Source organism: Lepidochelys kempii, chromosome 9, assembly GCF_965140285.1.
Source record: "Lepidochelys kempii isolate rLepKem1 chromosome 9, rLepKem1.hap1, whole genome shotgun sequence".
NCBI classification, from domain to species: Eukaryota; Metazoa; Chordata; order Testudines; family Cheloniidae; genus Lepidochelys; species Lepidochelys kempii.
This window is the reverse complement of record NC_136388.1, coordinates 28,423,958-28,438,811: the sequence shown is the minus strand read 5'-3', so window position 1 is coordinate 28,438,811 and position 14,854 is coordinate 28,423,958. Positions and strand designations below refer to the sequence as shown.

The window sequence follows — 14,854 nt, the reverse complement described above, 5'->3', positions numbered from 1 at the left end:
CCGCTGGTGATGTATGGATACAGCCCAATTGGGGAAAAAACAAACTCTTCCTCTCAATATTACAGATTTCTAGCCAGATTTAAGCAAACTAAGTCTGGCTAAACATAGACAATTCCAAAACACCAAATATTATGTTGGCTATCACTGAAATACATCTTGCCAGTCTTAAAACCTTACGCGTTTGTGTGGCCTTATCCCTGGAGTCCCATAGCGGTAGTGTAACCACAATGACATTTTAACATCATTTTCAACAATAGCACAGTTACACCCCCTTTTATCACGGCAGGCTATGGAAACTTTGGTTCATGCCTCTATTAGTGCTAGAGAGAATTACTGTAACTTTTTATTGATTGGACTTCCTGGCTGATTAAAAACACTAAAGCAGGTGCAAAATACCATAAACCACATTATTACCAGGCCCAAATTAAGTTACCACAGACATTGTAGTGGTAGGCCAAATATTTTAGTTCACAAGTGTATTTCTGTAATATAAGCCATTGCTAGTATAAGCTGCTTTCCCTGTTAAAATTTACCCTTTTAACATATAATGTCTTCAACTCCCTAAGAACAATTTATTTAATCTGCTGAAGCTGTACATCTCAGACCACTGGGATCATACTTGCTGGTAGATCTTTGCTCAGGGAAAGAGCTCTCTCTCTTTGTAGTGAAATTCTGAAGCCTCTCTTCCTCCAGAGTTTAGTGCAGCTCTCTTTCATACAAAGAGGAAGCATGGTCTAATGATCACAGTATAAGACTAAGGGTATGTCTATACTACCCGCCGGATCGGTGGGCAGCGATCGATCTAGAGGGGGGTTGATTTATCGCGTCTAGTCTAGACATGATAAATCGACCCCCGAGCGCTCTCCCGTCAACCCCTGTGCTCCACCACTGCGAGAGGTGCAGGCGGAGTTGACGGGGGAGCAGCCACAGTCAACTCACGGCGGTGAGTAGGTCTAAGTATGTTGACTTCAGCTATGTTATTCACGTAGCTGAAGTTGCTTAACTTAGATCGATCCCCCCCCCCCCCCCAAGTGTAGACCAGGCCTTACAGTTAGTGTGGATATAAAAGTCAGAAGTTCTGGAGTTTGTTCCCGAGTCTGCTACCTACTTTGCTGTGTAAACCTCGGATGAGTCACTTAGGGTCTGATTTTCAAAGGTGATGAACTCTCACAGACCACACTGAATTTAAAATCAGGCTCTTCACTTTTCTATGCCTCAGTTTCTTGATCCATGCCATAAGGCTAATATTATTTCCCTCCTTCAAAGGTATGATTTGAAGCTTAATTAGTTAGCCCTGGTCTACACATGGGGGAGAGGGGAGTGTCAATCTAAGTTATGAATTGACGTACTTAGGCCTACTCACCGCGGTGTCTTCACTGCGGTGAGTCGATTGCTGCCGCTCCCCCATTGACTTCGCCTGCGCCTCTCGTGGCGGTGGGGTACAGGAATTGACGTGAGAGCACTCAGGGGTCACTTTATCGATAAATCGACTCTGACTGGATTGATCGCGGCTCGCCAATCTGGCGGGTAGTATAGACACACTCTTTGTGTGTGTACAGCACCTGAGATGCTCAGCTGAAAAATGTTCTACAAGTGCAAGCAGAAGCACATACAGAACTACCTGTCCTGCCAGTAATTGATCCCTTAAAAATATATATAGTGTGCTCTGAAATTCCATCTTCTGAAGTTCCTTGTGTAGCATCTGTTTATTTGTGATGCCAGAATCTTGTATTTGATAAGGGAAAATGTGTGAGGAATTATTCCAAGCTGCCATGAACTTAATTTTCATCAGGCCCATTTCTGTGGAAACCCATCTAGTTTCCTCCCCATATTAGACCAGGCTGCTTCACCTTTGCATACCCACAGCACTTCTTATCACCTCCCAACAGCTTTCCCTCAATTCTCTAGGTCAGTATGAGTCCACAGCCTCTGGTGACCCTCCTAACCGGATGACAATAGCATGTAACTGATGAAGAAAGTGGTAGCAGAGACATAAATAACTTGATCCGGATATGAAAGGAGTATGAGAATATAGAAATTCAGGTTCTCAGGAATGACAGTATTTACACAGTTGTAATACTACATATATTCACATCAATGCATTTATATTGGTGAATTAATCCTTACAAAACCTGTGAAGAAGGTATTCTCACTGAACAGAATTCCATGAGGCAGCCTTTCTGCAGAAAGACTAGACGGCAAAAGTAGAGCTAGCTGGGTCAGATAAACGCTGCAGATCAGGGCAGAATTCAGAAGTCTGGCAAAGCACAATAGAAAACATGTTATGGAGGAATAAATATGACAGCAGGAGTAAGAATAAGTAGGAAGACTGTCTCAACACAAATGCAGGGGGTCTGGGACCCACAGGGACATGGCTCTGCTCCAGTTCTCTCTGGGTGACTCTGCTTCATCTCGCTGACACTTCTGGCCTGCCAGACAGCTCATATGTGACCACAGCTTTTGCATTTGCACCCATCAATCACATCTCAGGGCAAAGATTGCTGAGGCATACAAGCTGTCTGGCATGCCAGAAAAGGAAAATTCCAAGTGGGGAGGGTCAGGCAGGAATTCCATTTCTGGGGGTGCTGCTGCTGTTAGATTGCCAACAGTGAAGAAAGAGACAGAAAAGATGGTCTAGGGCACTAGAGATAATGATGGGACCATCCAGAGGGACTATTGTTTTACTAGTTTATTTAGATTGATCTGCACATTTTAACAACACACTCTGAAGATGTATATGGAATGCCTAAATAAATAATTAAACCCAGAAACATTTACAAAGTGCCAACAAACTCCTCCCAAACTATCAACCCCAGGACCCCACTTAATAATCCTCAGTCCTCTAGAAAAAGCATAATAGAACAATTGGGCCTTGCAGTATGCCCTGAAGGTCATAAAATCTAGTCTCTGACAGACCAAAGCAGAAAAAAAAAAATCTAGATATGAGGACTCCTCCTTGAAAAAGAGCTGCCATCAGCTTCTCTCATTCAAAATGGAAGGGTACAAGCTGGAGCTCCTTTGTTACTTGTACTACTGTGAATCCATAAAGAGAGACACGGTCTCTGAGGAGGGCAGGCCCATGAATATTATGGAATCTTGTAGTTTAAGGCCATGCAGATCATGGAGCACAGGTATAACGAGCTCCATTTAGAAGATAGACACACAGATTCTGTATTAGTTGTACTTTCAGAATAGCCTTGAGGTGTAGCTCCATGTAGAACAAGTTACAGAGATCCAGCCTTAAACTAGCCAAGGCAAGGATGACTATGGTGAGGTCCAAATCTGAAAAGAAAAATCAAACCCCCAGGCTGTATATCTGATAACCAACGGTAAGCATATCCTTTCAGATGAGGGTGCCAATATTATCTCTGCCATTCTATAAAAGAACCTCATCCAGCAAAGACCTTAGCCACATCCCAATCTCTGATTGTGGATAAGCTGTTCCAAAGCACTAGCCAGCACTATTGAACAGGGGGATTGAGAGAACAGATTGTTGTGGAGCCCCTCATCGTAAGGTCTCAGAGCACATATACAATTACCCCAAAAACAATCTGAGTACTCACAGAGAAAGGAAAGGAGTCACTCAGGAACAACTGCCCCTCTAGCCCTCTCCTCACTGGCTCAGTTGAAAACCATTGGAATACCATTACGAGGACAAAGCAGGCGAAGAGAGCATTTAGAAGCCACTATATCATTTTATCAGTCAAAAAGAAAAAATAATTGTAACACTTTACAAAGTCATTGATAGTAGTCTGTCTGCAAAACTATTCATCCGCAGAGTCCTCATAGCCAACTGGTTCCCTGGGCCTTCAAGGGCAAATCATCAAAACAGGCCTTTTGCCCAAGCACTGTGGCTGAGGGCCTGGTGTGTGCACATAACGCCCTATGCAACCATTAGAGATTTGAGGGCAATGAATGCCACTGTCCCTTGTATGGGAGTAGAACTTATGCTGACTTCCTCACCACAAATTATTTAGAAAAAGCAGGCTATAGCAGTTGTTACTGATCGCTGCCAACTAGCAACATTCACTGGGAAGTATTTTAGCTCTACAAAAGAAGAAGATAAAGGACTCTCACTTTAAGCTGGGAGAAGAGGGAAAAAAGACCATCTGCACTCATGAAACTTCAAAAACTGTACAGGAATGATGAAATTGGGAGTTCAAGACATGGCTCAAAGAATGTTTTGGGAACTTCACTGGGAGTGGTGATTTCATTAGTGAGCTAAACAAATGGCTTAATGACAGGACATTTCAGCTTCACCTTTCTTGGATAGAGCATTTCATTACGAAGCCCTTCAAACTCAGAGCAACAAAAATGTTCCAGTGGGTCAGAAAGGATTGAGCCATGTAAGAATTCTAGTCATTACATCGACAAAACTATTAATTTAGCACAGTAATTATTTTAATTGGTGGGTAATACAAAAGCTCCAAACTTAGGGCAGCATTCACAACTTCAATTAAGGAAAAACTGAGCTGTCTTACATTTTGATGGGCCTGTTCTGAATCCTGAGAGCACTAGTTATGGGAAGATAAAATAATCCTCCAAATATATCTGGGGCTTATGCAACATAAGGATGCAAATGACAATATGCCATGTCAGAAAGGTGCAAAGCTATGCCTTGAATAGGGTCAGAGATGTTAAGGGAAGCCTATGCTTGAATATCTGATATTCATAATAAAGTGGACTCTTAAATAACTAGGTAAGAAAAACCCTTAAAAATTTTAAAAAGGTGATTAAAAAGCAAAATTTACTGTAGTTCATCTGTGACCTTCTATATCTAAGCATCTTTGGAAGGATTAATCAAAAATTCTAAATAGAATATTAAAGACAGAAATAGAGCCTGACTTCTTTTACCAGTCATTTATTCCAAATGTATCTAGCATTTGTAGTATGGCCTCAGTCCTGCAACTGACGGTACACAGCTGTGTGCCTGTACCCATGCTGAGCCCCACTGACTTCTTTGAAACTTGGCCTAATTTTTGGTTAGGCATTTTCTAAATGACCAGCTACTCAGCCATATAAACACAAATTGAATTATATCAAAAAGTGAAGCAAGTAATCTGGTGTGTTTTCATTACATTTCATATTAAAGCAATTTGCATAATGATAAATCTGGGCAATATTTAATTAAAGGCCAGATTGTGTTCAGCAACTTCAGTCAGGGTTGTACGTATGCACTAAAGTAGTCCAACTGAAATAGCTCCAAGGAACCAGAGTGAAAATCTAAATGATTCTGTGTGTTGTATTATGCACAGTATAGAAAGAAATCAAACATTCATGAGGGTCTACTTTAAAAAAAATACTTGCCTACATACAGCCCATAACAATACTAAGCAACTCCAAGGATTGCTATTCCAGGGATTGCTATTCCAGGGATTGCTATTAAGGCCACTGCAGATCGTATTTCTTTACAACCCCAAGTTTCAAATAATCCCATCGGGGTCACAATTTATATTCAAGTTCCATTTATAAACGGTTTATAAAAGGTTAATAACTGATTAATAGATGTAATGAGCATGATACAGATGTAAGTAATGTCTGTTATACATTATAAGCATCATATTTATCTGTCTGACTATATAACAATCTATTAATCATTTATTAACCATTTATAAATGGAACCTCATTTATCTCCATGATAAAGTGATCTCCATGAGCTAAACACTTGGGCAAATTATTAAGAAATAATACAAACAAATAATATACACTTAACAAAGAAGGCTGTATCCTGTGCCTAGACTGATGTTAGCTGACAAGAAAAGATAGCAGACTTGTGTCTCTAGTCCCAATGAAGGTATTAGGCAGGATTCATAGCCACATGTCAGAATGGTTCACTGTAAGCCCTTTTTTATTGGGGCAGATCAGTTTGGAGACCACTTTTAACTCACTTTGGAGTAATATTTTTTTCTTTCAGTCGTTTGAGAAAGACAGCTAGTCTTCTTCACCTGATCCATTTATGTTAGGTTAGACAGAAACTGGATTCATGTGCAGATTCAGCATTAAATAAATGGGGCATATCAAGTGTTGATGAAAGGAAAAGAAATACCATGTTTCACTGAGGTCATGTCTACACTGCCACTTATGTCAGCAAAACTTATGTCACACAGGGATGTGAAAAAACACACCCCTGAGCGACATATGTTACACCAGCATAAGTGGCAGTGTGCACAGCGCTATGTCAATGGGAGAGGTTCTCTTGCCAACATGGCTTACCGCCACTGATTGGGGATGGTTTAATTATGTCAAAAGGAGAGTTCTCTCCCATTGGCATAGAGTGGCGCTATGAGAGATCTTACAGCGGTGCAGCTGCATTGGTACAGATAAGTTCTCTCCTGTAGAGATAGCTTCAGGTCTTCAGAGACACTTCCTTTGCTCCACACCAAATAGAAGAACTTTCATCCTATAATTAGAAAACTCCTCCTGTTAAAGTAATCTGTTCTTTGTACAGCCAGATACTAACAATTTTGGAGATAGAAATGATTGAGAAGTTTAAAAATGCCAGGCTTAAAAAAATCTCCAACATTTGCTAGCCAATTATATTGATTTAAAGATCAAATTCTGCTCTCAGTTATACATGTGCAACTTCATTGACTTCTGTGGAGTTGGACTAATCTGACCTAACATAGAAGCATATATTGGTTTTACACGACTATGTCTCGAACTAACATGATCCATCAAAGAGAGAAATGCCTTCAGTTTTCTATATTAAATAGCATTTATAAAAACAAACTTTTAAAAGGTAGAGAGCATCAGAACTGGTAAAGCTATATGAAACAGCAGATGTTTAGCTCATAAATTTACCACATAAACCACAGTTAAAAGGGTGGGGTGGGGGGCATAGAAAAGGGCTGCAGATTCCTTAAAGTATGTCTTCAAATTTCAATGACCATTCACTATAGATTTCTCTATGCTCGAAGCCACGAGCATATTAGGATGTGCTATCATTTAGTCACATTATTTGCTTTTGATAAAAAGTTTATAAGCGCCTTTGCACATTTCCCAGAAAATATAGCTGAAGGGATGTTATAAACCAGTACAACAAGCTGTACAAAACAGACCTCGTTTTCCATATCATCACAAGAAGCATAGCAAGAAAAACACATGTTAGTAATTGGAAGTGCAGACCAGGACTCAGACCTGGAATACTTAAACGTCTTACTTGTAGGTGGCATATCTTCAAAAGAAAAACTTATTTTTTAATTCCTATAGTGGTGAAAAAGACAACAGACAGAGGCGTAGACTGCTTTTGCTAAAAGGTTAGGAACCAACTATCGCCAGAAGGGTGGTTTATCTTGTTATCCAGTTTTCATTTTTCCTGTGATGTCTGGTAGGATGTTGGCACAATAGCTTCTGGCTCAGGGGCGCAGCGCTATTCCAGCAAACTGCTCATTTAAATATCTGACATGAACCCAACAAAGCAGGTTTTATAACAACACTGGTAGTGTCACAAAATAGTAAAGGGACATGTCATTTTCCTTTGGCAAAAATGATTTCAAAACAGAGACATCCTGATATGGAACTGAAAACTGGTTATGTGTACTTTGAACTGTCACATCCAGTATCCAGAGTCTGTTTGAATGAGGAGAGGTGAAAGTTTTTGGGGGGAAGGTTTAAATCACAGTCTTGTAGTCTCTGTAAGTATGAACACTTTCCAATTAGCCTAAACTGAATTATTTGTTTTTGTTTTTAAATAAAGTGCTGTTCCTGTTCTTATTTTGTAAATTAATACAACTTTCTTTTTAAGGATTTTAACACATACATTTCAGTGGTCTATCTAGATCAGTACTTGGATTGTAAAACCAGAAATCATGATATAGAACCTGATACAGAGCTGAGGAAAGAAAAGAGTTATCCTACTGTGCAGCCAAAACTCCCAAGGACTTGCCGTACCATCTCACAAAGAAGTAGCTAGGCCCAGAAAAAAACCTGTAATTTGTGTTGAAGCAATCACCAAATTGATTAAATTAATGTTGATACTGTGGAAATTAATATTTTTTACTTCTATCGCAGTAGTGACTAGGCCTAATAACAGACTAGGATCCTATTGTCCTAGACCAGAGATTGGCAACATTTGGCCCACAGTCCGCCAGGGTAAGCCCCCTGGTGGGCTAGGCCAGTTTGTTTACCTGCTGCATCCGCAGGTTCGGCTGATCGCAGCTCCCACTGGCCACAGTTCGCGCTCCAGGCCAATGGGGGCTGTGGGAAACAGCGTGGGCCCAGGGATGTGCTGGTCGCGGCTTCCCGCAGCCCCCATTGCCCTGGAGCAGCGAACCGCAGCCAGTGGGAGCCGTGATCAGCTGAACCTGCAGACACGCAGGTAAACAAACTGGCCTGGTCCGCCGGGGGTTTACCCTGTTGGGCTGTGGCCAAACATTGCCGATCCTTGTCCTAGACCCTGTACAAAAACAGAAAAGATTGCTCCAAAATATGTGGGGGTGGGAGTTTGAATGAAGTGTACGGTGTAGTTGAAGTCAGTGGAGTTGTCCCGGGATGAACGTGACCCAAAGTATTTTCCTTTCACTATATTATGGCGTCCAAATCCCTTCAAGAAAAAATCCTCAACTAAACCAATGGGTGGTGCCCCACCTGGCTTTTATTTTTAATCTATTGAATCCTCATTAAAACCGCTCCCCCCCCACAACCTTTAATTTAAAAATACTTTTTTTGTTTTGTTTTCTTTTTTAAATAACTACTTAATAGATTTGACTGTCTGCCTTTCCCCCAAAAATCTTTGGGGAAATCCTGTCTTAAAAATGATAATGTGTGGGTTTTCCCCCTCCTTTTTTTTTTTTTTTTTTTTTTTGTACTATATAGCGAAGATAAAGGTGGCAACAGCAGCTGAAGGGTTGACATGAGCAAAAGAAAAAAATGTTCCCATCTTTTTCCTTTTGAGTCTTTATTTTAGGATTGCTATGAACAGAAAGTGAACCACAGGCAGCTGTGATTTTAAATAATATGCGCAGAGCAAAGTGTTGGTATTACCATTTAGTGTGACTCACTAGCCTTTTGGAGTTTATTCAGGTTTCTTCTTCAGATGTCCATTCTCGTGACACATCTGCTACTGTCCACTGACTTGCATAGCACAACCAACAACAGGTTTGTACTGTAAATATCCAAGCAGTGACAATTGTTGGGAAAAAAACAAGTGATGAGACCGTGGGGTGATTTATCTTAGAGGACAGTCATCAGTAAAGTACTTATTATAAACAAAACATGAAAATGAGTATATCTTTAGTATTGCTGCCATAGGTAACTCTTTACAACTTAAAGATTTCTGGAGTCTTTTCAATGTGCGAAAAGAGATCCCAGCTGAATTGCATATGCACAGAACATATACACATAAACTCAATGGCCAGCTCTCTACTAAAATCTGGTTTATACTTCCAATCAGGACTCTTTGATCTAATTGTCTGACCTTGCGCAAGTAACCTGACCTCTCTATGCTTCATTTTCTCCATATGTAAAAGAAATTATATTACTTACCTCTGTAAAGTACTTTAAGATCCTCAGATGAAAGGTGCAGTATAAATGCAAAGAATTATTAATTATTCTTATTATTTCTTAAGCATATAAGGAAGGTTTTTCTTTTCATTTTTAGTTTCCTCTTAAATCTTCATGGCTGTTATATTCACTAAGGCTCAGATTCAGCAAAATCGAGAGGATTTAAGCACATGCTTAAAGTTAAGCACATACCTAAGTGCTTTGCTGAATCAGCAGGTACCTAAGTACACAAGCCATTCAGCAAAAGTCTTCAGATTGTTTGTTTTTTTCATTATTGAAAATCTAGTATTTAAACTGTTTCTTTTAAAATCCATTCTATTTGTAAGTGGTTCTCACATCCCTCCACCTGACACTGATCAATGTAAATAGAATAGCTTTATTTTGAAAGCATTTAAGCAACTGCTGCTGCAGAATCTAATAATCTAATACATACAATGGCCCGAGAATAACCTTTGACTTGATCAGATAGAGGAAAAGCTCAAGGCAGATTTCTTCTACCAGAACTTTGTACTGCAGCTTTGAGAATAATAAAATGTAGTTGTGGTGAAGGCATGTTTTATAGCACACTTGAATGGAAAAGTATTGGGGTGATATATTTTTCTGTCCTACTCAATACCACAAAAGGGATTTGCCATGGAAGTTCCAAAACAAAAAGCCTCTTGACAATGTCAGAACCTTATCTCAAGCAGTAACAATGTTGTTATTCCCTTGTTCCCGAGATTAGAGAGAGAAATAATAGACAGAGGAAATGGGGAATATACTATTTGGCCTGATGACAGGATCACTGATGTTCACAGTTACCTGCACTCAAGCAAAAAGTACATTGGAAAATGGTAGTATAATAACCAGCCAGTTCCACTCCTTTTTTTTTAAGTTAGGAAATGACTTGCAATACTTACCCAGATTTGGCTGGGACATTGCCATTGATCTCTGCGGCACTGGTGTGGAAGTTGCTGCAGGATGATGGTTCATATGATTTAGTGGCTGATTCATGGTCTTTCGAGGGTCTTGCCATGTTGTAATTTTTTCAATATGACTGCAAAAGGGAAAGAAAGGGAGATCAATTTAAAAGGAAAACCTCAGGCATACTATGCAGATTGTCAGAGCATAGGAGCCATAAAAGGAACCAATTATTCCTCAAATCCTTCATTTATCCTCCCTTCTTGATTCACCGCAATCCATTTATAAACAGCTATAATGCTGTCCTTTACTTTTACTCTTGAACGAATTGCAGCCCTCCAGTCTTCTATCTGCTGTGGCACCACTTTGCTTACCTTTCCGTATGGATCACCTTCACTAACCTGGACAAATGACAGCACTCACAATGATGTCTTTGACAAGTTAGATGTCTTCAAGTCACCAGGACCTGATAAAACACAGCCTAGAATACTCAAGGAACTGACTGAGGAGATATCTGAGCCATTAGCGATTATCTTCAAAAAGTCACAGAAGATGGGAGAGATTTCAGAGGACTGGAAAAGGGAAAATATAGTGCCAATCTATAAAAAGGGAAATAAGAACAACCCGGGGAAATACAGACCAGTCATCTTAACTTCAGTAACCAGAAAGATAATGGAGAAAATCATTAAGGAATCAATTTGCAAACACCTAGAAGATAAGAAGACGAATAACAGTCAGCATGGATTTGTCAAGAACAAATTGTGTCAACCAACCTAATAGCTTTCTTTGACAGAGTAACAAGCATTGTGGATGGGGGGAAGCGATAGATGTGGTATATCTTGACTTTAGTAAGACCTTTGATGCTGTCTCACATGACCTTCTCATAAACAAACTATGGAACTACAACCTACATGGAGCTACTACAAGGTAAGTGCATAACTGGCTGGAAAACTGTTCCCAAAGAGTAGTTATCAGTGGTTCACAGTCAAGCTGAAAGGGCATAGTGAGTGGGGCCCCCCACAGGGATCAGTTCTGGGTCTGGTTCTGTTCGATATCTTCATCAGTGATTTTAGATAATGGCATAGAGAGTCCACTTATAAAGTTGGAGGACAATACCAAACTGGGATGGGATTAAGCTCATTCCTTCAGTGGACATGGAGAACAATTGATCATAGTCCTCCTTATAACAGTCCTTAACATACTTGAAGACTCATCAGTAAGGCTATGATTTAGTCATGGGTATTTTTAGTAAAAGTCATGGACAGGTCACGGGCAATCAACAAAAAGTCACAGCCAGTGACCTGTCCATGACTTTTAATAAAAATACCCCTAACTAAATCTTAGGTGCTGGGAGAGGAGGGGGGCACTCCAGCAGGCGCTGCTGCTCTGGGGTGGGTGCTCCGGTGGTCACTGTTGCCCCTGGGGGTGGCCTGTGGCCCCACTGCCGTTCCTGGGGTAGGGCAGCCCATGGCCCCGCCACTGCCTCTAGGGTGCGGTGGTCCGTGACCCCATCGCAGCTTCTCCAGCTGTGGGGGAGGGCGGGTGGCCCTAAGGTGCCATCGCTACTCCTGGACCACTGCTCCGAGGCACCGCCCGGGACCAGCTGCCTGGGGTGGCCCAAGCAGTGGCCAGTGTGGCTGACCCCAGGGCAGCCAGACCAGCAGCCAGTGCGGCTACAGCTGCGGAAGTCACGGAGATTCCAGAAAGTCGTGGAATCCGTTACTTCTGTGACCTCTGTGAAAGACTCGCAGCCTTACCCATCAGGTCCACCCTCAGTCTTCTTTTCTCAAGACTAAACATGCTCAGTTTTTTAACCTTTCCTCATAGGTCAGGTTTTCTAACCCTTTTATCATTTTTGTTGCTCTCCTCTGAACTCTCTCCATTTTATCCACATCTTTTCTAAAATGTGGCGCCCAGAATTGGACACAGTATTCCAGCTGAGACCTCACCAACACCAACAGGACAGTTGCCTCCCGTGTCTTTCACATGACACTACTGTTAATACACACCAGAATGATATTAGACTTTTTTGTAACTGCATCACATTGTTGACTCATATTCAATTTGTGATCCACTATAACCCCCAGATCCTTTTCAGCAGAACAACCACTTAGCCAGTTATTCCCCATTTTGAAGTTGTGCATTTGATTTTTCCTTCCTACTCATAATACTTGCTCATCTTTATTGAATTTCATCTCATCAATTTCAGATCAATTCTCAATTTGTCAAGGTCATTTCAAATTCTTATCCTATCCTCCAAATTGCTTGCAACCTCTCACAGCTTGATGTCATCTGCTAATTTATAACCATACCCCACTCCATTATCCAAGTCATTAATGAAAATACTGAAAAATACCAGACCCAGGACTGACCCATGCAGGATACCTATATGCACTTCCCAGTTTGACAGTGATTGACCATTGATAACTATTCTCTGGGTACAGTTGTTCAACCATCTTATAGACCATTTCCTTAGTTTGCTTATAAGAATGTCATGTGGGACTGTGTATAAAGCCTTACTAAAATCAAGATGTATCAAGTCTATTGCTTACTTCCTACCCACTAGGCCAATAAGCCTGTAAAAGAAGGAAATTAGATTGGTTTGGCATTATGTGTTCTTGTCAAATCCATGCTGGCTAATCCCTATAACCCTTTTATCCTCTAGGTGCTTACACATGTCTGTTTAATAATTTGTTTCAGTATCTTTCCAGGTATTGAAGTTAGGCTGGTCTATAATTCTCTAGGTCCTCTTTGTTCCTGTTTTTAAGGACAGGAACTATGTTTGCCCTTCTCCAATCCTCTGGGAACTCACCGATCCTCTATGAGCTCTTGGTTCCGAGACTGCTTCAGCTAGTTCCTTAACTACCCTAGGATGAAGTTCATCAGGCCCTGATGACCTGATTATATCTAATTTATCTAAATATTCTTTAACCTGTTGTAACACTTTAGAGTGCTCTACAATCACCTCAGCCTGCGACTTGAGTGGTAAATACAGCACTCCAGCCCCACTCAAAATCCTTGTGGCTTGCCTCATTTCAGATCTTGACTGCATAGTCTGCGCAGATGTCTCAGAAGCGGTGGAGAAGAATACCCTGATGCTGTTACTAAATATGAACTGGAAACACAGAAAATTGATAACATTCTGCTATAGATTTGCTGTGTTCACAATTCTCACACACACACCTATCTCTGTGTTTTTGCATATTTACGGGAAGGGGGTGTCCCATGCCCTCTATACAGGACCCATCACTGGTATCTTCACTGGACTCTATTCCGGACCTATTGTCACCACCTTCCTGTTATCACAGTCTCCACCCCTCATCCTTAAGACTCCAGATGCCTTTCCCTCTCAACCGATAATTGGAAGAGCTGCAAATCAGGTTACAGCTGTCAAGCTATCTGGAGTGGCTCACAAACGCGAGTGCCAACCTCAGAACAGACTGTTACAAACCAAGGCACAACCCCAAACTGGGTGTGAGTTCTATACTTAGATTTCACCAACCAAGTATCAGGTGTGAACTCCTCAAGCACTGTAACAGCCTTAACACGAAGTCACAGTCCCCTTGATCTGGTCTATCTTGCCACCCTGGCAAGCTTGTTTTTGTGATCAATGGCCCCTTGCACTAAAAATCACAACAACATCCAGGTTACTTCCAGTCCCCTAGGACCAGTCACCTACCCTGGGTCAACTGTATGTGAGATCTCATACCAAAGACAATGCTTGTAGCCAATCCTATAATAAACTATCTAAAGATTTATTATCTAAGAAAAGAAATAGAGTTATTTACAAGGTTAAACACACACACGCATTAATTACAGGCTTAGGTTTCAAAAGTAATAGACGCTGCTGTAATGTGCAAGCTCTCTATGTCCTTTAGGGCTAAACCAAGCTAAACAGCCGGGGATCCCGTGCTTACACTTAGAAGTCTTGCCCTCTCATGAAGTCCAGGGGATAACAATTTCTTCTTGGCAGGGATTTTTATTCCGTTCCCCCAGAGCTCAAGTTGATGGGAGGGACTGTGCACATCTCCTCTTCATAGGTGTGGAGGTAGCAATCAACTAAGTCTTTTGTCCACTGATGTTCCACAATGGCTTGTCTGGTGTCTATGTGCCCTCTTTTGTTGGAGAGGAGGTGACACCTCTCAGGGTAAGCTAGTATTTCATAGTTGGTAATGCTTCTCTCCTGACTGTGGAGAGCTTTAGGGCAAACGCTTTTTTAGTTACAGACAATATTAGCTTATAACATGGGATACAGGTGTTATATGTAAGATTAATACATGGAGCATCCTACAAGCATTTCATTAAAATTGAAACACCAAACACATTCTTAAAACTTTAATATCTACTTTACATAGGTGAGCCACACTGGTTTCCAGCTATGCATTTGTTAGTGTTCAGTGAGGCCTAGGGGGCTGTGGCATTAGCTAGCCCCGGTTTGCCAACGTCACAACAG

The 14,854-nt window shown here is 41.1% G+C and overlaps 1 protein-coding gene across 1 annotated transcript in view; it reads right to left on the bottom strand.

Moving 5' to 3' along the window:
- Positions 1 to 14,854, bottom strand: part of WWTR1 (WW domain containing transcription regulator 1) — a 121,658-nt gene that overhangs the window by 42,554 nt on the left and 64,250 nt on the right. The window contains exon 2 of the mRNA XM_073359714.2: positions 10,401 to 10,537. Within this exon, the coding sequence (XP_073215815.1) occupies positions 10,401 to 10,537 (137 nt within the window). The remainder of the gene's footprint in view (positions 1 to 10,400; positions 10,538 to 14,854) is intronic.